At 40.5% G+C, this 24,169-nt stretch overlaps 1 protein-coding gene across 1 annotated transcript in view; it reads left to right on the top strand.

Moving 5' to 3' along the window:
* thsd7bb (thrombospondin, type I, domain containing 7Bb) overlaps window positions 1-23,765 on the top strand; it is a 96,669-nt gene extending 72,904 nt beyond the window's left edge. The window contains 21 exon segments of the mRNA XM_049465647.1: window positions 1,212-1,346; window positions 1,349-1,424; window positions 2,367-2,482; window positions 2,631-2,763; window positions 4,152-4,255; window positions 5,032-5,223; window positions 5,962-6,282; window positions 6,611-6,789; window positions 8,855-9,009; window positions 10,956-11,109; window positions 11,398-11,536; window positions 14,042-14,157; window positions 15,225-15,339; window positions 17,072-17,217; window positions 18,088-18,262; window positions 19,048-19,221; window positions 20,224-20,319; window positions 20,915-20,997; window positions 21,126-21,318; window positions 23,106-23,193; window positions 23,671-23,765. Of these exon segments, the coding sequence (XP_049321604.1) occupies window positions 1,212-1,346; window positions 1,349-1,424; window positions 2,367-2,482; window positions 2,631-2,763; window positions 4,152-4,255; window positions 5,032-5,223; window positions 5,962-6,282; window positions 6,611-6,789; window positions 8,855-9,009; window positions 10,956-11,109; window positions 11,398-11,536; window positions 14,042-14,157; window positions 15,225-15,339; window positions 17,072-17,217; window positions 18,088-18,262; window positions 19,048-19,221; window positions 20,224-20,319; window positions 20,915-20,997; window positions 21,126-21,318; window positions 23,106-23,193; window positions 23,671-23,752 (2,972 nt within the window). The 3' untranslated portion in view covers window positions 23,753-23,765.
* Window positions 23,766-24,169: the final 404 nt, after the last annotated feature.

The raw sequence follows: 24,169 nt of genomic DNA on the forward strand, positions 1-24,169 counted from the left end.
GTACAGAACGCAATTGTGATGAGCAGGATCTACTGTCAGTCATTAGATACTAACATTAATTTGGGTAATTATGTATCATTATTTTTATAATAATAATAATATATTTATTTTTAGCAGAAATATTGTGATGTATAAACAGTACAGTCAGCGTTAGAGTTTGAGGGAGAGAGAATAATTCAGTCTGTGCTCGCTGAGCTCAGTATTATAGGGTGTAATGGTGAAAATAAGTGTATTATAGGGTGTAATGGTGATAATAAGTGTATTATATGGTGTAATGGTGATAATAAGTGTATTAGTGAGGCTGAATGAGCTGTACTGTTCCCTGTACATTACAGAGCTCTGAATAAAAGCTTATTCACAGCCTGGCTTTATAAGAAAGCAGTAGAATAGTCTGGACCCTGAGCTCCCCCTCAGCACCCATACTCTCCTCATCTTCATCCTACCATCAGACGTGTCCTTCTGTCTGATTATTCATAAACTTTAATCAGCACACACACATTTACATCCATGTTCCTGAGGCAGAAATTGGTTTATTATATTATTATTATTATCTAAGTTAATGATGTAGGTGACGGACGGCCACAGCAGTGCACAAACCCAACTTTTACATCAGCAATAAACAGAATACTAAATAAAATAAGCTGCTGGAGCTCCTTCACAGCGTCAACCAGCAGCTCAGTTTCCACTGCTGAGAAGCGTTTGTTGGACACGTACAGGTAGCTGCACCCTTAAAATAGCAATCTGCCAAATCCGTCAGAGCTCACCTGGTTATACTCTTAAAGGGAATGATGAGCAAGAGACACTCTGATTGGTTTATTTCACATTACGCCCAAAATTAACCACACCCATGATTTATTAAGAAACTTGGCACATGACTTTTGCTTGTTTCGAGCTAAGAAAGGTGTACTTTTCCTGTCGTTATGATAGCAAAGACACGCTGACGCCGTAAATCAAGCTGTGCGGTGCAAGGTTGACAGGTCGCCTATAAATCACTATCAAAATATGTCCCAATATGATAAAAAATATCGCTCAATGTTTACACTTTTGTATTTTATAAACTAATGGAAATGTGTGTACATAAAAGATGTTTAGACTGTTGTCCATTTGTACACAGTAATCTGTGTATTGTGTGTATTGTGTGTGTGTGTGTGTGTTGTGTATAATGTGTGTGTGTGTGTGTGTGTGTGTGTGTATTGTATTGTGTGTTACAGGGGGAAAGTCCTGCAGGTCTGGTTCTGATCTGGAGCAGTGGAGGTCCTGCGGGTCTCAGTCCTGCACCGTGTTTCTCTGGGACTCGTCCTCCTGGAGCTCCTGCTCTCCAGACCTCACTGTCCTGAGATCAGAGGAGGGGGGTGCGGGAGCGGGACACAGACCCGCAGAGTTTACTGCAGGACAGCTGAGGGGGAACAGGTGGAGCCGCACAGGTACAAAAACTACAGGATAAATTATTAATTGGTTTGGTAATATGGTTATAAAATAATATCATAATATTTCATGGTGTTATTGAAAAAATATTGAAAAAAAATATTTCAAGAATACACTACTGCAGCAAAATGAAAATACAATTGTATTATTCTATACAATATGATATGATGCGGCACACCCCTAACTGAGATATTAAAAAATACAAGAATTTTATCAGATTTGTAAAAGAAGTCAATGATCCAGAATATCATGATACTAATAATAATGCACTCCAATATATATCTCCATATATCCAGGATTAAAGTAAATTAAATGATACTGGACAGATATTTTAACTGAGTTTAATCTGTTTTGCCATTAACAGCTTCTTTTCCATTGGCTTCTGTCACAATCTATTTGCATACTGGGTGTGTCCAACAGTTTCTGACTAACCAGACATCAGTGTGTAGTGATTCCACCTGGGCTACCTTACAAATAAATCAACTTCTCCTTTAGTTGTAATAACTTGATGTTTTAATGTATGTTAACTCAAGTTTTCATTCCCCATTATTTAAAAAAAAATGAACAAACCGGCTGCCTTAAAAGAATTAAGTAAATTCAACTTATTTAACAAAAAAAAAGTTAAATCAACTTCCCCTTTAGTTGTAATAACGTGATGTTCTAAGTAATGCTAACTTAAGTTTTCATTAGCCGTTACTTTTTAAGTTCAAATTTTCAAAGTAAATTCAATTTATCCGGGATTACAGTGTGTGTATATATGTGTATAAAGGTGTATAGGGAGTGAGATATTGAAATAAAGGCTAATTTTCAGACTAGAAATGAAATAATAAGCATATTCGTTATTCAGATAAAAGCAATTAATATAAATAATGTCTGTAAATCCACTTTGAATAATGTTTCTGTATGAATGCTGGAGTTTTATCACTGTTTATCTTCTCCAGATGTCCCGAGTCCTCTCGTCCTGATCAGGTTCGGGCGTGTACTGTCCCGTGTCCAGTGGACTGCACTGTTACCCCCTTCAGTAACTGGAGCCCGTGTCCAACGTCCTGCTCAACAGGTAAACAGGTGTACACATACATACATACATACATACACACACACACACATATATATATATATATATATATATATATATATATATATATATATATACAGTTCAGATCATCTATATCTTGAAATCATATTTTTTATAATATATATTTTAGTGAACGTCACTCTCAGTACTCAGTCCCGGCAGCGCATCGTCATCCAGAGACCAGCTAACGGAGGACAGGACTGTCCCGCCACGCTGTTTGAGGAGAGAGACTGTAACCCTCCACCTCTTTGCCCACAATACAGGTGATTCCACGCAGCAGAATACACTCATCTCATTCAGCGTTTCTTCCTTTTTTAATATTTTTTACATTATAAACTTAATATAAAAAATATATATATTTAACTCTACAGGACCACATGCTAAATCATTTTACTAATAATAAACCAGAATCTTGTTATTTCTACTTTAGATACTTCTAAATGAGTATCAGATGTATGTTTGAGTTCAGATCTGCAGACTCTTGCTGAGATTTTAATCTCAGTGTCTTCATGACGGAGAGTCACTAGGAAAAGTTTTCTCAGCGTCTTGAAAGAAGGAGTTCCTGGAGGTGCTGAACAATAGCTGCTGCTTTTCCTTCCCTTTGCTGTGAAGCTCCAGCTCATCCCAATTAAATCACCTCAAATCACCATCTCAGTTCATCAGGTTTAGATCAGGGGATTAATGTGGAGGAATAACACTTTATTACTCTTTACAACTGAATTATAAATGTGTGTCCAAACTTTTCACTGCTGCTTTATATTGGCTTAGTACTCAGTTGGAGGTACCCTACAATTGTTGCTTTTCTCTGTGAGCTCTGCACGTACTGTAGCTACTGAAGCATGATGGGTACTTCCCACTATTGTTATGCAAATGTGTATTATTAAGTAATGAAATGTACAGTGCTTTTTTTCTTCCAATCTTCAATTTGTGCATTTTGTGTTTAAACACTGAATTACATACATGTTAAATCTATAAAAGAAACCCTTAAAAAACAATGTAATTTATGCATTGTTTAGTTTTGTCAAATTTAACCAGGTTCTGTTGAGGGCTTAAGGCTATTAAAGTATAAAACTGTCATATATATAATAATATAATACTATAGTATTATTATAATACTTGTTGCTTGCTTTAATGTTCAGTTTGTTATTATTAAATTACATTAATTATTAAACGTATTAAATCTCAGATCCTGTTTATTTATGGTTTGTATCTACTTTCAGTTTGTAAATTAAAGGAAGGTAAATATATATCAGTATTAATATATAGTGTTTTTGACACCCAGTCCCTGTTCTAGCTCAGTCCTTCAGCATATTTACTGCATATTATTAACAGATTGTACATTTAATGTATAGATGTCTGTACTTATGCCTTTTTGCTCTGTATACTGAGTTAAGTTCTGATGTTAAGTCCTGTTTTATGTAAGATACTTCTGTAGATTATATGTTTGTATATTTATATATTTATATATATATATATATATATATATATATATATATACTTATATCTATGCACTTTATGTAAATAACACTATATATTGCACTTCTGGTTGGATGCTAACTGCATTTCATTGGTTCTGTACTTGTACACTGCACAATGACAATAAAGTTGAATCTAATCTAATCTAATGTTCTTGCTGCTGATTGGCTGACAGATGGCAGACGCACCGCTGGCAGTCCTGTGTCCTGGTGCCAGACTCGGTGAGACAGGCTGTGGGGGGACAGACTGAAGCCTGTGGACTCGGCCTGGAGACCAGAGGTGAGGGACTGTGAGTGAATCCAGCTTATGCAGTTGCTATCTTACACTCCGCCTACAGTCTATTTTCCTCAATAATTAACATTCAGACGTTCATCGCTATCTCGGTAACATAGGCGCCGAGCCGAGCGTACACCCCCACTTATTACACACACATGAACACACAGCAGCACAAACCCAACTTTTACATCAACAATAAACAGAACAGTAAATAAAATAACATTGCTGTTCCCGTAAATGAGCTGCTGGAGCTCCTTCACAGCGTCAACCAGCAGGTAGCTGCACCGTTAAAATAGCAATCCGCCAAAGTCAGAGCTCACCTGGTTCTACTCTTAAAGGGAATGATGAGCAAGAGACACTCTGATTGGTTTATTTCACGTTATGCCAAAATTAACCACACCCATGATAAATTAACAGATGTGAATTTTTTTTCATTCTAGCAATTTTGACATCTGCAGTGTGAATCATCTGACTAACCCTTAGAGATCATTAAAGCCCTTTACACTAGGCTAAGTGCACTGTGTATTACAGGGCTACTGAGGTGTTGCTATGTGGTTGCTAAGGTGTTGTTAAGGTACTGCTGCTGGTTGCTGTGTGATTGAATCTTTGATTGTGCCCCTTCATTAACAACACTAATCACAGGTTCTTAGCTTTATATTTTAGTTATAAAAGTGTTTGTATTTTATAAGCAGCTGATAATATAGAATTGTTCCGCCCACATTCTCCCGTTATAATCTGTAAATGTTTCTTTGCTCTGATTGATCCTCTGGGTGGTGTAGGGGTGGTGTGTGTTGGGCTGGACGATGTCCCTGCAGACGAGGTGGATTGTGTGAGGTGGGCGGGTGTGAGACCAGCTGATGTGCGGCAGTGCCGGGTGTCCTGCAGAGACGACTGCACCCTCAGCTCCTGGAGCAAATTCTCCCCGTGCACACACTGTGGAGCCTGGAGCACCCGCACACGCTCACTGATCGGTAACACACACACACACACACACACACACACACAAACTATGCACACACACTATACAAACACACTGCGGAGCCTGGAGCACCCGCACACGCTCACTGATAGGTAACACACACACACTCACACACACACACACACTATACACACACACACAGTATACAAACACACTGCGGAGCCTGGAGCTCACTGATCGGTTACACACACACACACAAACTATACACACACACACACATACTATACACACACAAACTATACACACACACCTTACACACATAAACTATACACACACTTTACACACACAAACTGTACACACACACACTATACAAACACACTGCAGAGCCTGGAGCACCCGCACACGCTCACTGATAGGTAACACACACACACAAACTGTACACACACACACGCACACACACACTATACACTCACTATACACACTATACACTCACTATACACACACACACACACACACAGATCACAAGTGGTGGAGAATGCAGGACACCAAAACATGTTCATTCACATAAATCACACCAAACAAAACAACAATCAGCCATCATGAGCCGAACATCTCAGTGCTGATGGTTTTTAACATTTGTGATCCACCCTAAAATAAAGTTGAATAAGGCACGTAAAGGTACAGGTGTACAGGTGTAATTGTTGTGTGTTATATTGTGCGTATTTTTGCAGGTGTGATGGGTTTTAATTGAACATTTAATTTATATTTTCTATCTTCTGGTTGTTTTCAGGCCGCAGTAAGAAGCGCTGGCGCTGCCAGCAGGAGGCGCTGGTGGAGAGAGAGGCCTGTCCCTGCTCTGAATACCGGCTCAGACCTCACGGGCCGTGGTCCCCCTGCGTGCTGCCACCCCAACACCAACACCACCACCTCCACCACCTGCCGCCCGGGTTCACGCTCACACACACAACCAGCCCCCCGGGTCAGGGGGCGGGGCAGGGCTGGCGGGCTCAGGGGGAGGGGAGGGAGTGTGGGGATGGTTGGCGCTACAGAGTGCTGGCGTGTCTGAATCATCAGGGAGAGCTGTCTGAGCCGCTCTACTGCAACAGTCCAGGTAAATTTGTGTCTGAGTATCACGTGACCCCTGAGAAATATACACTCATTAGCATAACTATAACTATAACCATAACCCAGACTCAGATAAACTCAGCCTGCAGTGACGTCTGATCTGATCTGGTCTGATTAGATACTGGGTCTCACCACAAGAGGGCGGAAAAGTGCTTCCCCTGCTGCTCTTTAAATAATAAAGGCTACTGTTGGGTAGTGCACCTCTTGGTGAGAGACTGTTGGCCCATAAACACGCCTCTATAACACCCTTTGATTGCGGGACGGAAAGAAATTTCAACAAATCTATATTTTTTGTTTGTTTTATCACACTGCAGGTATTGAAGAGGAAGTGTGTATGGTGCCATGTCCATTGGACTGCAGGCTGAGTGATTGGTCCATCTGGTCCTCCTGCAGTGCCTCCTGTGGTGGGGGGGTGAAAGTGCGCTCTCAGTGGTTAAGAGAGAAACCCTTTAATGGAGGTCGACCCTGTCCAAAACTGGACTTCAAAAATCAGGTGAGAGTAGCAAAATCTGATTCCATGTTCCACATTGTTCTGGATTTTTAGTTTATATTCTTTATTCTTCATCTCTCTCTGCTAAAATAACCCAAAAACCAACAATCATAAAAATAATAGACTGTCCATGTCTTTTTAAAGGGGAGCAGTGAGTCAAATAATAATCTTTCCCACTGTAAATGAGTAATAAATGAATTTACACAGGTATACAACCCCAAATCAGAAAAAGGCACAGTAAAAAAAAATTTAATAAATATAAAAATCAAAAATCCTACGAAATTCCTACGAAAGATTGGTTTAGTGTGTAAAGGGCACTTTTTTGGTAACAAAAAACACAGGAGCTCCACTGACTGAATATAACCTAGACAGATGCCAGCAGTCAGACGTTCATCGCTATCTCGGTAACACAGGCGCGCCAAGCCGAGCGCACACCCCCACTTATTACACACACATGAACACACAGCAACACAAACCCAACATTTACATGAACAATAAACAGAATAGTAAATAAAATAACATTGCTGTTCCCGTAAATGAGCTGCTGGAGCTCCTTCACAGCGTCAACCACCAGCTCAGTTTCCTCTGCTGAGAAGCGTTTGTTGGACACGTCCAGGTAGCTGCACTGTTAAAATAGCAATCCGCCAAAGAGTCAGAGCTCACCTTGCCTACTCTTAAAGGAAATGGTGAGCAACACATTGATTCATTTATTGCACATTATGAAGGTACTTTTCCCATCAGTTTAATAGCAAAGACATACTGACACGCCCTAAATTAAACTGCACGGTGGAACACTGTTCATTTTATTTGCATTTTAGTACATTTAATGCAGACCCAACCTTTTCTCATTAGGAATTGTTCTTGCTGCATTTCTACATGTGCACACAGCACCTCTCAAACAATAGAGCTTTTGAAGACACTCATCCTGATTCCATCAGTTTCTGTGTTCATGAGCGTGACTTTAAGTGCTTTAGAGCGAGAAAGAGAGAGAGAGACAGACAGAGAGAAAGAGAGAGAGGGCAAGAGAGAGACAGAGAGAAACAGAGTGAGAGACAGATAGAGAGGAAGAGAGAGAGTATGAGAGAGAGAGAGAGAGAGAGAGAGAGAGAGAAAGAGAGAGACAAACAGAGAGAGAGAGAATATGAGAGAGAGAGAATATGAGAGAGAGAGAGAGAGAGAGAGAGAGTGGCGTGTGAAAGTCTCATGTATAAAAGATGTGTTAGGGCTGTACCGGTCCCCCGACTGCCCACTTTTATCAGAGGTTTTTGCTCCCTCACGATCACGTAGTAAAACAGTGTAAGAAGCTATTGTCCCCCTGGGTCTCACCCCCATCCCCACCCCTCCACAACCCCATCAACCAAACCCCCCCTCCCCCCTGCATCCTCTCATCCTTTATCTTTTATACTCATCCCTCTGTCCTGTATCCCGCTGTGTCGGCCGGGTGCATCAGTCCAGGTTAAACAGTGTGAAAGCTGCAGGCAAACAGACGTTTTCATCACTTTCACTCATAAATAAACCCTGACCCTGACCTGACTCCAGACTGCCCACCGAGGAGGGGCGGGGCTTCATCTAGACACTAATGGAAACTCTTCTCTCCTCTCCTCTCGTCCCTCTGCTCCTCTCACCCTGTGATTATGGACGTCTACAAAGGCTCAGGTCAGTGTCTGAATCACATCCTGCTCTCCTGAACTCTACAGTATATTAATAACCGTGTTCATAACCAAGGTTTTCCTGTACAGAATCGTGAGAGTGGAGGTCTATCCATCTATCTGCTTCATTTAAAACATCCACCCAAAACGACTATACCACTGCTCTTACTATTATTTTGAGTTAAACCAAATCCAGAACATTGTAACTGGTGTTCCATATAACTTATACCAGTGTGTAAATCAAGTAGCTGCTCCCATCGCAGTCATTTATACTGATATTTCTTATCCTGTGTAAATCAGTCATTAATTTCCCTGAATTCCTGTAGTAAGATAATATTACCCCACACCTCCAGGTAAAACTAATCCTATCTCATCAAGTCTCTGATGTGTGTATTAATATCTGTATGCTGGTCTCTCAGGTGTCTGAGGTAGTGCCCTGCTACTCGGAGTGTAATCAGTATATGTGGGAGACTGATCCCTGGTCAGTTTGTGTCGTGAACCCGCCCAACACCCTGAACAGCTCTGCTGCACCTCGGCCGCTGTGTGGAGAGGGAGTGCAGATCCGCACCATCCGGTAAATTCAGCTCCTCTACAGCCTCTACTCAAACAACAAAGCAACTGCCCACAACTGCAACCGTCTGAGACACCATATCAACCACCACAGCTACCACACTGAATCTCATAACAACCATTTACAGTATCCATTAGGCAAAACCTTAGCAACCACTTGGAACGTACTAGCAACCCCTAAAATACACCACTGCAACCACCTGAAACAGTTTCAACAACAAAGCAGCCACATACAATACCATAGTGACCACCTGATACACCACAGCAACATTAGGGCCACATTAGGACCCTCTAAAACACACCAGAGCAATGACCTAGAAAACAGTTGCAACATAAAAGCACCCACTATTAATATCTTAAAGACCATCTAAAAAAAAGCAATTGCCCACCTGCCATAGTGACCACCTTCTTATCATAGTGGCATCTTATCTGACACCTAAAATACCATAACAACCACCATAGCTACCACATGGAAGCTCATAAGAACCACTTAGAACCATTAACCATTAAGAAAGCACACTAAGCAAACTTTAGCATCCACTTGCAGCACCACAGCAACCACCTAGAACCGTTGGAACTACACACCAGCCACCTAAAATACCATAGTGACCACCTGCTTTAGAGCATGTTAAACTAAAAATAATACAAAAAGCTTCAGACATGAAACTAAGGGCATTTTCACAAAATTAAAGAGGCCCAAATCTTATTTATTCATCAAATTATAATATAAGATTCAGGTTTGTTCACACTTCCATAAAAAAACATATATTAATATTTAGCCTCAGAATCGAACAGGAGAGCGAGACGTCCTGTGGTCCTGTCGATCTTCAGACTCGTATTTCAGGTTCTGATGAGTCCAGGTGTTCCTGTGCAGGTATAGATGAGGACGCCACCATGTCTCTCAGTCTGAGCTTTATCTGATTTAAATTCAGCTCTGCAGGACAGAGATTGGACACGTCCTCCAGCGTCAGGGTAACAGACGAGCTCATAATCCACGCTCAGAAAGGAGAACAGGTCATAACTCTGACACACTGATTGATGAGGTCATAATCCTGCTCTACAAAGAGGAGTGAGGTCATAACTCCGGACTGCCGGCTGCAGTGAGGTCATCTACATCCTCTACATCCTGGAAAGTGTAAAATTGTTTGTGTGCTCAATTCCTGTCAGTCTACCTACTGTTATTATTTTCAATTATTATTATTATTATTATTATTATTATTATTATTATTTAATATAATATTAAAGATCATTGGAGAAAACAAAAAGGGGGTTACTTTGTTCCACCCAAATCTGTCCCAGAAATCTGTAAATTTGTAAATCTTTTATATGATGACATTTGTTTATTTTATTTTATTTTATTTTGTTTATTGTTTGCTTCTGCTTCATTTTTTTTATTCTGTATGTAAATAACCTGCATTTTTGATTGCAGATTTTATACGTTTGGCTACAAATGTACAAAATCAACCCTATAAAAATCTCCTTCCTGTTTTATATTATTTTTACTGCATATAGACAGAATTCTCTCAAAGCACTCCCAGCACTTTATTCATTTTTTTTAAACCTTTTACTTTTTCACACATACTGTCAGTTCAAAACATGTAATCATATAAATATCAGGACCAGATTCAGGGAGCCAATCAGATTTCAGCTGGGGCCAAAGGGTTAGCCCCGCCCCTAGAACCGGCAGTGTATGGCAGGTCACCGTTAGGAACCTCTACAACTCTGTCATGCTCTGATATCTTTTTGCCATTCTTTTGTATATGTAGATCAGTAAATATAGAACATATCTGTTTCATTTTTTATAATTGATTGTTTCTGGTAACTTTTATCTTTAATCCCGGTATCAGTATACAGCTCTGTGTGTTTTATCAGTATAATGCTCATTTTTGGACTTGTCTGTGTGTTCATTCTGTGATTAACTGTGTATGTGTTGTATTATGGGATGTGCAGGTGTGTGAGGGAGGAGGAGGAGAAGAGCAGCGTTGTGGATAACTCTCAGTGTGAGAAAGAGGAGGAGCGTCCGGTCAGTGTCCGGTCCTGCGTCCTGCCCTGTCCCGGGGACTGCGTTACATCAGACTGGAGCCTGTGGAGCCCCTGTCCCGCGGTCCGTCAACCACCATCCCGTAACCATCAAACCCCTCACAGCTAATCATCACTGTCCAATCAAAAACACTTATCTCCAAAACAGCAAATTTACAGGAGAGAGAAAAAACCTTGTAAACTTTCAATGGAAGTCAATGTAAAAAGAGTTTATTTCAGGTCATTTTGAAGAGTTTCTATTGGTCCGTTCATCAAGAGATTTTGGCACAGTGTGAGGGACAGATTGTCTGTTCAAATTATGTAGTAAACTCTGCAGAACTGATCTGTGTGTGTGTGTGTGTGTGCTCTGCAGGGCTGTAATGAGAGAGATATGAGGTGGAGGAGTCGGACGGTTCTGAGGAAGCCAGGAAACGGACACACCTGTCCAGAACTAAATCAGACCCAGTCCTGTTCCAACACCACCTGCCTTTCATACTCATATGCATATTCAGGTATTTACACACACACACACACACACACACACACACACACACACACACACACCATGTGTCCTATCATACATCCTGTGTACGGAGCATCGTGATGCTCATTGCTATCTTACACCCCGTCAACAGTCTATTTCTAGGCCTTGCTCCCGTGTCATTAAAATAGCGTCAGAGTTTAGGAATATATCTACACTGATGTGATGGGTGTGGTGGTCTGGAATTGAGGTGTGTTCAGGTACATTTCTGGTGTGTTTCTATATGTGTTTCTAGGTGGTAGAAAACACAGAAGCTCCACTGACTGATTAAAACCCCGACAACAGTCAACAGTCAGCCATACATTTCTATAGGTGCTCTCTCTCACACACACACACACACACACACACACAAACACGGAGGCACTGCAGAGCCCAAACCCGACTTTTACAACAACAATAAACAAAATAAAGAATAAAATAACACTGGTAGCACTTTATAATAAATTTTATTAATATGTTTTTAATTAATGATAATCAGAAGATGTGAACAAAGCAGTTGGTCATCAGAATTTGAATTTTAACAAATGCTCACACATGACACTTTACATTTATCAGCATATAATATTCATATTAGAAATGTTAGCAAATCATTAGCTCATCAGAATTTGAAGATTAATAAATCGCTAGTAAATATGAATTTTAAACCGGGCAAATCTTTATCAATTGCAGTTCATGTTGCCTGTGCGCTCATTAGTATTTACAAATGTGATAGCAACTTTTTAGTTTCTAAAAATGAGATAAATAACAGTTATTAATCATTAGTTAATGGTATATTAATGAAAGTTATTATAAAGTGTTACTATAACACTACTGTTCCATTAAATGAGCTGCTGGTGTATCTTCACAAGCAGGTCAGAGACGCACAAAAGCACCGTACTGTTAAGATACAAATGCGCCAAAGTCAGAGCTCACCTGCATTCTCTTAAAGGGAATGACTACTCACACACTGATTGGTTTATTTCACGTTACACCCACAATTAAACACCCCCATGATTAATTAAGAGAATTAGTTCATGCCTTTTGTGTGTTTTGAGGTGTATTATCTTTCATTACAGCCAAGCCGAAGAAGTGTCAAATCATCAAGTCCAAATATTTTCTAAAAATCTATAATTGGAGTAAATGATGTTTTTTGTGATCAGACTGAGCAACTGGTTTAAACAGTAGAATCAGGTTTAGTGTTTGTAATGAAATCCTGCAGCTCCACTCTGGACGTTGTGGATCAGTTTGGAGATCCGTGAACATGTTTCTCCTGCATGTCTACAGAACACATCATTCATGTTCTGTCAGCTCAGATAATTAAAATACAACCTGCTCACCACAAAACCACGTCTCTAACCTTCAGACTGACACACCAGGTGAGGGCCAGGTGTGATGGTCAGGTGTCTACAGATGTGTATTTATAAGGCAGGGTCAGTGTCAGGGCTGTACACTGGTATGTGTGTGGCCTTCAGATGTTCAGGTGTTTGTTGATTAATTGAGTGAAACATATTTTGCCTCCTCAAACAGTAAATCTCTTCTTCTGAGTGGAGAAGAATATGGATAAAATATAGTGTTTAATGGTACCAGTGTGCTTAAAACCATCATCCCTACTAATCCTAATAATATATTCATTCTATAAACGGTGGCGTCGGGTCGCTTTTTGCGAGAGTTCTTCTTCTTCTGGCCACGTCATGCATCTTTACGTACTTACGTCACACGTACAGCCTCTAAAAGAGGATCCAGCTCAGTTTTACTGAACGCGAGCGGCTGGTGGAGCAGTGGAGACTTCAGAAGAGGAAACTCAGAGCGCAGTAGCTCATTCACCCATAGTAAAACCAAAGAAACGAAGGAGTGAAGTTTCTGACTGAGTGCTCTCTCTCGCTCTTTCTCTCTCTCTCTTTCTCTTTCTCTCTCCCTCTCTCTCTCTGTAAAACATCTAAAACTAAATAAAAAAAAGAATACACAAAGTTAAAAGTAAAATGCACCCATACATTTTTTGTGATAAATTGTGTCACCGTAATTTCATTATCATGGGTTTTAAAACAGGTTGTTTAATATATATATATATACTAGTTAAATGAGGACATTAAATTAAGTCACTTTTGTAGGTAAAATTAAGTGTTTAATAACCTGTGGAACATATATAAGAATAAAGGGAAAAAAAACAATCGGATTCAATATATATTCCTGGAGGAGAAGAGAAATTTGTAATAACACTGTAATAACTGCTCATTTTTACAGGAATTGGAAATGTAACTATTTCTTAACTATTTCTATCCTTGTTTTCTGCGATGTTTGTTCATAAAAAGCTGTGGAAACATTACTTAATGCTAAATTAAGCTATTTAAAGTTATTGTTAAAATATTATCTGGGTATAAGGTTCATTTTGGTGGGGGCACTTCTGGCCCTGTGATAAGTGTTACATGTCTCAGTTTTTGTATTCCAGCATTGTGATAAAAACACTGTGTGTGTGTGTGTGTATGTGTGTGTGTTAAAGACTGGAGCAGTTGTGAACTCAGGGAAAATGCAGTTTGTGGACGAGGAACGAAGACACGCCTCCTGAACTGCGTCTGTAGTGATGGAAAGCTGGTGAAACTGAGCATGTGCAAAGAGGTGATCACCAGAGTTATTACCAAACCTGCTTCAGCTCTACACCAATAAACACTTACATTACACAAACATACAGCTCTGGAAAAAAATAAAAGACACTTAAAAATGATGAGGTTTTTGGATTTTAAGAAATTGAAAACCTCTGGAATATAATCAAGAGGAAGATGGATGATCACAAGCCATCAAACCACCAAACTGAACTGCTTGAATTTTTTGCACCAGGAGTAAAGCAGCATAAAGTTATCCAAAAGCAGTGTGTAAGACTGGTGGAGGAGAACATGATGCCAAGATGCAGGAAAAAAAACTGTGATTAAAAACCAACCAGGGATGTTCCACCAAATATTGATTTCTGAAACCCTTAAAACGTTATGAATCTGAACTTGTTTTCTTTGCATTATTTGAGGTCTGAAAGCTCTTCATCTTTTTTGGTTATTTCAGCCATTTCTCATTTTCTGCAAATAAATGCTCTTAATGACTCTTAATGAATTTGAAATTTGGGAGAAATGCTGTCTGTAGTTTATAGAATAAAACAACAATGTTCATTTTACTCAAACATAAACCTATAAACAGCTAAATCAGAGAAACTGATTCTCTGAAGAACACTGAATACTCATATATACACTGACATGCCAGAAGTCATGGGACACCAGTATGTGACCTGAGGATAAAGTCCACAGTGTCGTGTGTCTAATGGGAATATGTGGTAGAAGGTATTACCCACCACAGTGGACAGAGCAGTGTGTGGTAGTGATGGGGACCGGTAGCATCTGGCTTTAATTGTCTGTGTAGACCCAACACACACATACACACACACGTAATGGATCAGTTCTATGTTGTATGATGTTTATGAGGTCAGACTGGAACAGAGTGTTTATACTCTGATGTTTAGCAGCAGTTTTAGTTTATTTTAAGGATAAAAAACAAATTAAATGAACATTTCTAATAAACAGATAAACAGATAAATACTATATATAATATTCTGTAGATGTAAGAAATGACTTTACCCTGCCAGTGTATAAAATCTCTTATATTAAACCTGTTATATGATACTGGTGTCTGTTTTCTAACAGTGGGGTCCTTCTCGAGGAAAGCTCTCGGCTCCGTGTGAAGTGAGCTGCCCAGTGGACTGCCTGCTGTCGGACTGGTCTCACTGGTCAGAGTGTTCACACTCCTGTGGAGCTCAGAGTGAGACCCTTTATTATACCTTTATTACACCACTTTATAATCACCCCAAATCCATTAGCACAGTGGCTAAAGACTCTATATGGACTAAATTAATGGGAAATACCAAACATTTTTATGTAATTTTTTGTCAAATTGCAGAACTGAAAAAAAAAACATTTAAACGCTGATACTTTGTGTGACTCCAGTAATAAAATGACTATACCAAGTCATTCAGTAACGTTAACGTTAAATAGAATAATATTCAACATGAATTCAGTTTGTAGACAGTATTAATCTGCTAACAGAATGCACTTCTGAGTCATGTGTCTCAGCCAGCCAATCAGCCCCTTATTGATAGATCAGGCTCACCTGAGTTCTGATTCCATTCAGCTTTTAACCCAGTAATAAATATCACTCTGTGTGTTCAGCATGTGGTGAAATATATTTCCCCATGTTGATTCAGCTGCAGACCGAGTGTTATTTTTCTATATTTGTTTTTTTTATTTTCAATGTTTTACTGTTTTTACGTCCTCTTAGCTTGTTTATTCTGGTATGTTGCTCTGCTGTTTTGGGTAAACTTGCCTCTGTTTTTTACGTTAGTCTAAGGTCCTGTTTATTAAAATCCCTCCTAATTGTAATTGCAAGCATCTCACTCCAGTCACAGTTAACCTGTATTGAGCTGAAGTGTATGTTTCACTTGTTAACCCTTTATGGCTTGAATTCTATTTTTTTCAGAAGGAAATTAGAAGAACTGCTTTACCATGAATAAACACAATATTTGCACCTTCATAATGTTGTAAATACACAACAAGAATGAAGGATTATCTTAAAAATATACATACTTGTATTTAGGACTCACTTCTCATTGTATTGGATGCAGATATAAAAAATAATAATAAATACATATAAAGTAAGTTACGATATGGTGTTATATAACCTGAGGGCAACACCATGCCATAGAGGGTTAATGTTGATTTCCAATAACAAATAAATAACAAACAAAAACAACATGCAATAGGGTTACATTAATTAACAGTATCTACAATACAATAGAATAACTCAACTATTTATTAATTGACACTAATTAAGACTAATTAAGGTTTTAACTAATGTCTCAATACATTAAAATTTACAACATTAATAAGCATTAAAGTTTAGACATGTTAGACATTAATTTTTAACCATTTAACAATATTTATTACTGTTGTAAGTTCTGTTATTTCTGACTCGAATTGTAAAGTGACCCTCTTTTCTGTATTTTTTATAATGCATTTACATTTATAATTAAACATCCACGTCTGTCCTTTTCTCTATTTATAAACCTATTTCTCCTCTCATGTTGCACCTGCACTTATTAAAACACTCATATTTTACTAAGCAGTAACAGGAGTGATCAGTTGACCCCTTACTTCCTGTTCTTTATCTATAAGTGCACAAGTGCACAATTATTCTCTTCACAATCAGAGTTTCTGAAAGGCTCTGAGAGCTGCAGTTATCCTGAGTGGAGCTGAAATCATTACATTACGCTGGAAATTATTCACTAATAATCTATTTATTTGATGGAGCGCGGCACTGTGTGTGTGTGTGTGTGTGTGTGTGTGTGTGTGTGTGTGTGTGTGTGTTGAACCTGAAGCATCGACTCGTTACTGGATTAATTAAAAACTCTAATCTGCCCCCATTCATCTCTATCCAGACCCACAGAGAACAGCCTAACACTCCTAACCACACAAACACGTGTGTGTGTGTGTTACAGGTCACATGGTTCGCTCCAGGTTGGTCCTGCAGCAGGACGGGGAGGGGGGTCGGCCCTGCCCCTCTCAGCTCTCTCAGACCCGGCCGTGTCCCATCAGGCCGTGCTTCAGCTGGAGGTGGGGGGGGTGGAGCTCCTGCAGGGTGGAGGTACAGTCTGAGAACTTTCACAGGGTTCATATAAAGTAATTGAGTAAAATCAGAGTTTATAATGTTTATAATGTTTAGATTTAATTTTAAAGCTTTTAAACTCTAGCTGTGTTCTGGCTGTAACTCCAGTAACATCAGCTCACCAACCAATCAGCTCTCAGGATCAGGAACGAAGAGACTCTGTTGTCTAAAATTCCATAAATTTTTGGTTCTATCATATCTCATTTATCATTTTTCGTCTGAAAGCCCCCAAAGTGGATCCACAGCTTTACTGATCTGCAACAAGTAGCAGCCAATCATCATGCACTCCATCAGATCACATAACTGAGCTCTAATCCCAGTAATGCTGACCTGCACTCGTCTATTTGTTGTTTTCTCATCCCTCCATTCCTCTCACTTAAGCTGCGAAATGTTTTTTTGTACAATATTATTTTTTAATATATATTTTTGACCTAATAGTGCAGGTGTAACATATCACAGACTCTAAAGTCCTGTGTGTAAATGTACTAGAGAAGCTGTGGTACAGTCAGGCAAACCTGTTGCAGCAGGACAAGCAAACCAAGCATTTACCCAGGGGCCCCGATCTGGCCTGGGGCCCCCCAACAATAACAGTTTGACGTTGGACAGTTTGAATTGAATTTAATGACGTTCTGTGTGAGAGGCTGTTTAATTCTGTGATGATCAATACAGGAAAATAAAGCAACACTGTAATCAGAATCAACCTTAAGGGGACTCCTCCCACTAGTTGCTGACAGTAGAATATAACCAGACTGGAACATGTTCAGCAGTATCCATATACACCAGCTTTAACAGCTTTTGTATGTTTGTGTGTGTGTGTGTGTGTGTGTGTGTGTGTGTGTGTGTGTGTAGGGGGCGGAGTGTGGGGAGGGGCTGAGGGAGAGGAACCTGTCCTGTGTGGTGCACTGGGGGTCTCTCTCAGGTTCTCCTTTACCGAGAGTCGTGGCAGAGGAGCGCTGTGTGGAGACCAGACTCACCAAAACTACCGGAACAGAGTTTCAACAGACCTGCTCTATACCCTGCCCAGGTCAGATACACACACACACACACACTACCTACACATACACATACTCACATACACACACACTCTACCTACACCATTATTTTCCTACATAGTAAATTAATAGTGAAGTTATCTATTGGAATATGAGGAACACATTTAGGAATCATGTAGTAACTTAAAAACAGTGTTAAACAATCAAATAAATACTCTGTGAAGAAGTATTTAAATTCTCTCAGTCTCAGTCTTCTCCCAATCTCAGTGTCCCCCTGTCTCAGTCTTCTCCCAGTCTTAGTGTCCCCCTGTCTCAGTCTTCTCCCAGTCTCAGTGTCCCCCTCTCTCAGTCTTCTCCCAGTCTCAGTCTTCTCCCAGTTTCAGTGTCCCCCAGTCTCAGTACTCTCCCAGACTCAGTGTCCCCCTGTCTCAGTCTTCTCCCAGTCTCAGTTTTCTCCCTGTTTAATCTTCTCCCAGTCTCAGTGTCCCTCAGTCTCAGTCTTCTCCCAGTCTCAGTGTCCCCCAGTCTCAGTACTCTCCCAGACTCAGTGTCACCCTGTCTCAGTCTTCCCCAGTCTCAGTCTTCTTCCAGTCTTAGTGTTCTCCCAGTCTCAGTCTTCTCCCAGCTTTCCTGTACCCCAGTCTCAGTCTTTTCCCAGTCTCAGTGTCCCCCAGTCTCAGTACTCTCCCAGTCTCAGTTTTCTCCCTGTTTTAGTCTTCTCCCAATCTCAGTCTTCTCTCAGTCTCAGTCTTCTCCCAATCTCAGTGTCCCCCAGTCTCAGTCTTCTCCCAGTCTCAGTGTCCCCCTGTCTCAGTAGGTGATTGTTACCTGGCGGAGTGGTCGGTGTGGAGCGTGTGTCAGCTGCTCTGTCTGGATGGGCGGAGTTTCGAGACGTCGGGTCGGCAGGCGAGATCCAGAGCTGTGGTGATGCAGGTTCCCCAGAGTGAGGACTCGTGTCCCAGACAGGTGTACGAGAGCCGGCCGTGCACAGGTACACCACTGCGGTGTCGCCATGGGGACGCAGCCCTGAGTTTAGCCTGGAGCTCCGTTACTGACTCCACATTCTAATATATTATACATGGAAAAAATAAATCATAATAAAAGAAAGCAAACTTAATATGACGTAATTTAAATTATCAAAATGTATTTTATTTTCTGCCGTATATTAGGCTCGATATTTCTCATCAGGTGTTAAATGTGTATTCCAAGACACACACACACACACACACACCTGCCTCTCTGTAGCTGCTGACTTTAACACGATACTTTAATCACATGGTCCATGAAGCTTCGTCCTCCCACACACACACATTCACATTGTCATGCTTTACACTACTGAGCAACACTGAATCACAGACACACTCAGACGTCATGTACTAATTCTCTTAATTAATTATGGGTGTGGTTAATTTTGGTCGTAAAATAAAATAAACCAATCAGCAGGTTTAGGTTGGCTTTACGCACCGTGGTGTATCTGTGTGTGTGTAACGAGCGTTCGGGTCTGTGTTGCCAATAACAATAGCAATAAACGTCTGACTGTTGACTTTTGTCAGGGTTTTAATTAGTCAGTGGAGCTCCTGTATTTTCTGTTACCAAGATAAACAAGCAGAAACTAAACTCCAGAAATGAACCTGAACACACCTCATTTCATAACCAGAACACCACGCCTATTAGTGTAGATATTTTGGACACTTTTTGGTCCCTATTTTAACTGTTATAGTATATTTTATTGTTTAATGTAAGTAGGCAGTTATTAAAGCATGTGTAACCATGTTGTAATGAGTTAATGGTGACCAACAAAGAAGAGATGATGACTAACATGAGACTAAGAACTGATGAATAAACATAAAATATCAGTAAACATAGTGGCTGAGCTGCTGATTATTAGTTAACTGAACATTATACTAAAATTTAACCATTAACTAAAACATTTAAAATCGTGTGTGTTTGTGTGTGTGTGTGTGTGTGTGTGTGTGTTTGTGTGTGTATGCAGGAGGGAGCTGTCTCAGTTATGAGTGGGTAACTGGTGGATGGAGGGATAATCAAAGGGCGGTGTGGTGTCAGCGCTCTGATGGGGTAAACGTTACAGGTATTAATGCTATTGATCAATATTGGAATCCAGTACAAACTTTAATGGAAATCAAAACTATGAATGAACACATGTGGAGTTTTATGTACTTAACAAAAAAAGGGTAAAATAACAAAAAACATGTTTTATATTATAGTTTCTTCAAAATAGGCGCCCTTTGCTCTGATTACTGCTTTGCTCACTCTTGGCATCATTCTCTCAATGAGCTTCAAGAGGTGGCCACCTAAAATTAAAAGTTTTCCAACAGTCTTGAAGGAAGGAGTTCCCAGAGGTGTTTTTTATTAGCACTTGTTGCTCCTTTGCCTTCTTCACTCTGTGCTCCAGCTCACCCCAAACCATCTGGATTGGGTTCAGGTGCGGTGACTGTGGAGGCCGGGTCATTTTTTGTTGAGTACATAAAACTCCACATGTGTTCATTCATAGTTTTAATGCTTCATTGAGAATCTACAATGTAAATAATCATGAAAATAGTCAAGAAAACACATTGAAAAAGAGAAGGTGTATCCAAACTTTTGACCTGTACTGTATATATATATATATATATATATATATATATATATATATATATATATATATATATATATATTTCCTTTAGGAGGCTGTTTCCCTCAGAATAAACCTGCTGCTGTTCGTCACTGTCACCCACCCTGTACCAAACCCTTCTCTTACTGCACACAGGTAACCTCACACACCATCCACGCAACACCTGAGAGCAGTTTTAGTGCTGATACATATCTGTTATTAATTATGCACAGTGCATTCACACCTGTCTCGCTCTCTCTCCTGTCTCTCTCTCTCGTGGTCAGAGTGGTGTGTGTGGATGTGGGAGGGGCTTTACTGAGGTCATGACCTCTCTGGGTTTTCTGGATTACTGTATGGGATCTGCTGCTCCTGATTATAAGAAGGCAGACGTGAAAAACGGCGCAGGACGTCCGAGGACCAGCCCCGTCCAGAAACACGACCGGCCCCGAGACTGGGCCCTGCAGCCCCTCGGCCCAGGTGCACAAACAGCTTCACTAGTGCACTTTTACTGCACTTTCACACCAGCACTGTTCGACCCAGTTGAATTGGTTGGTTTATACTCCTTGCTCAGTTTGATTGGACAGCAAATCAAAACAAACAGTAACTCGCACCTCAACCCACGAGAGGAGAGGAGGGGTTTACAGTCTGGTTCCTTCAATCTACTATCAATGTACTATTTGTCAGTCTATATATATAAATATACAGTTTAAATTGGTCATTAATGTGTTCTGATCTAGGTTACAACAATAGACAAACACAGTCTTCTTAAACTAATGCCACACAAAATATTATATATTTGCATGCTTTCATTGAACACGACTTGTTAACATTTACAGTGAGGGGGAAAAAGTATGTAAACCCCCAGACTAATGACTTTTCTAAAAGCTAACTGGAGGCAGGATGTGATGGGATGTAATTGGATGTATTGGTTAAAGCGGTCCTGCCCTATAACACCACTAAAAACACACACCAGTTTTGTGTTTGCTGTTCTTGAGAAGCATTGCTTGATGTGAATCTTGCCTCGCACAAAAGATCAAGCTCTCAGAAGATCTACGTTCAAGAATTGTTGACTTGCATGAAGCTGGAAAGGGTTACAAAAGTATCTTTAAAAGCCTTGATGTTCGTGTGTCTACGGCCTACAAGACAGATGCTCTACAAATAGAAAAAGGAGAAAGTTCAGCACTTTTGCTGCTCTCCCTAGGTGTGGTAAAGTCCTGTAAAGATGACTGCAAGAGCACAGCGCAAAAAGATCAATGAGGTGAGGAAGAATCCTAGAGTGTCAGCTGAAGACTGACTACAGAAATCTCTGGCAACATTTTTGTTGACAAATCTACAATAAGGAAAACATTAAACAAGGATGGAGTTCATGGGAGGACACCACGGACACAAGTTTGAAGTTTATGAAAAAAAAAGTACCTGGATGTATCACAGCAGGACTGGCTAAATATACTGTGGACAGATTAAACCAAAATTGAGTTGTTTGGCAGAAAGAACACACACAACGCTATGTGTGGAGAAAAAAAGGCACAGAACACCATCATCAAACCCTCATCCCAGCTGTGAAACATGGTGGAGGGGGTATCATGGTTTGAGGCTTCTTTGCTTTTCTGCCTCAGGGTCTGGACGGATTTTGCCATCATCAACAGAAAAATGAATTCCCAAGTTTACCAAGACATTTTGCAGAAAAACCTAAGATCACCTGTCCTCCAACTGAAGCTCAACAGAGAATGGATGATGCAACAGAGCAACGACCCAAAACCTAAGAAGTAAATCAACAACCAAACGAAAATAAATACGCCTTCTAGAGAGTCCTGACCTCCTGAACCCATATTTTTCTCCCCCTCACTGTGAATGTTAACATGTTGTGTTGAATAAAATCATGCAAAATTATAATGTTTTGTGTGGTATTAGTTTAATCAGGATGTGTTTGTCTATTGTTGTGACTTAGATGAAGATCAGAACACATTTAATGATCAATTTATGCAGAAATCCAAGTATAATCCCAAATGGTTCACATACTTTTTCTCGTAACTGTATATTCTCAGTATATCCAATGATATATATCATGTTGCTGAGTTCCAGTCTGTACCGAGCCCTATAGAAAATGAGTCGGTGTAAAATTTCTTTTGGATCAAGCAGCAAAAAGTAACATTAATTAAAAATAGTTTCTTATGTGATTTTACTGAAACAGTTTTGATTTGGTGAAGAGTTTCAAATGCGTGAGATAATGAGAGTAAATCCTCTTCTCCTGTTTTAATCACCAGGTGGACGGGTCAGGCTGTGGGTGTACGGGTTGATGGCTGCAGGCTTCATCATGATCCTCCTCATCATCACCATGTCCTTCCTGCTGTGGTGATCCTCAGTTATAGAACTACTCTCTGTTCTTGTGCTGTAAATATTTAAAATTTAAATGATTTTCAGAATGAGTTTTATGTTGATATTGATATTCTGGTTACCAGTATCACCAGATCAGCATCAACCAGTACAGAAGGAGTAAGAATCACAGGGCATCTTAATATACTAAACTAAAGTGCTAAAGATGCAGGAGCAGATGGTGCCCCACCCTTAAATTTAGTAAAGATAAAAGTGAATTCAGTAAAAAATATTTTCATTCATTTAAAAGCAAAACTGCAGCTGGTTAATGTCTGTGATAAATTGTGATAAATCAGGAATAAGAGCAGAATTCTGCATCTCTCAGAGCTGCATCTCTCGCTCTGATCTTTATCAGGTTAAATCCTGAAAAGCAGTAAAATGATTAACAGTGATGTGCTGCTCTCTAGTGGTGTATATTATAGTGATGTACTGGAATTTTTCTGCTGTGTTTCACAGTAAAAACCCAAAGGACCGTCCGAACCCCAGCAGCACCCAGAAGGCTCTGGCTCTGGCCTACGATGGAGATGCAGACATGTGACCGTCCGTCACCGGACCACCCGGCCACCGGACCACCGACCACCCGACCACCGGACCACCCACCACCAGACCACCCGACTACCGGACCACCCGACTACCGGACCACCAGACTACCGGACCACCCGACTACCGGACCACCCGACCACCGGACCACCAGACTACCGGACCACCGGACCAGATGATCACCGGACCACCCGACCACCAGACCACCCACAACCAGATCACCAGACCACCAGACCACCCGACCACCGGACCACCCGACCACAGGACCACCCGACCACCGGACCGCTCAACCACCAGACCACCCGACCACTCAACCACCAGACCACCGGACCACCAGACCACCCGACCACCAGACCACCCGACCACAGGACCACCGGACCGCTCAACCACCAGACCACCCGACCACTCAACCACC

The sequence above is a fragment of the Astyanax mexicanus genome, chromosome 16 (genome assembly GCF_023375975.1).
Source record: "Astyanax mexicanus isolate ESR-SI-001 chromosome 16, AstMex3_surface, whole genome shotgun sequence".
In the NCBI taxonomy this organism is placed as follows: Eukaryota; Metazoa; Chordata; class Actinopteri; order Characiformes; family Acestrorhamphidae; genus Astyanax; species Astyanax mexicanus.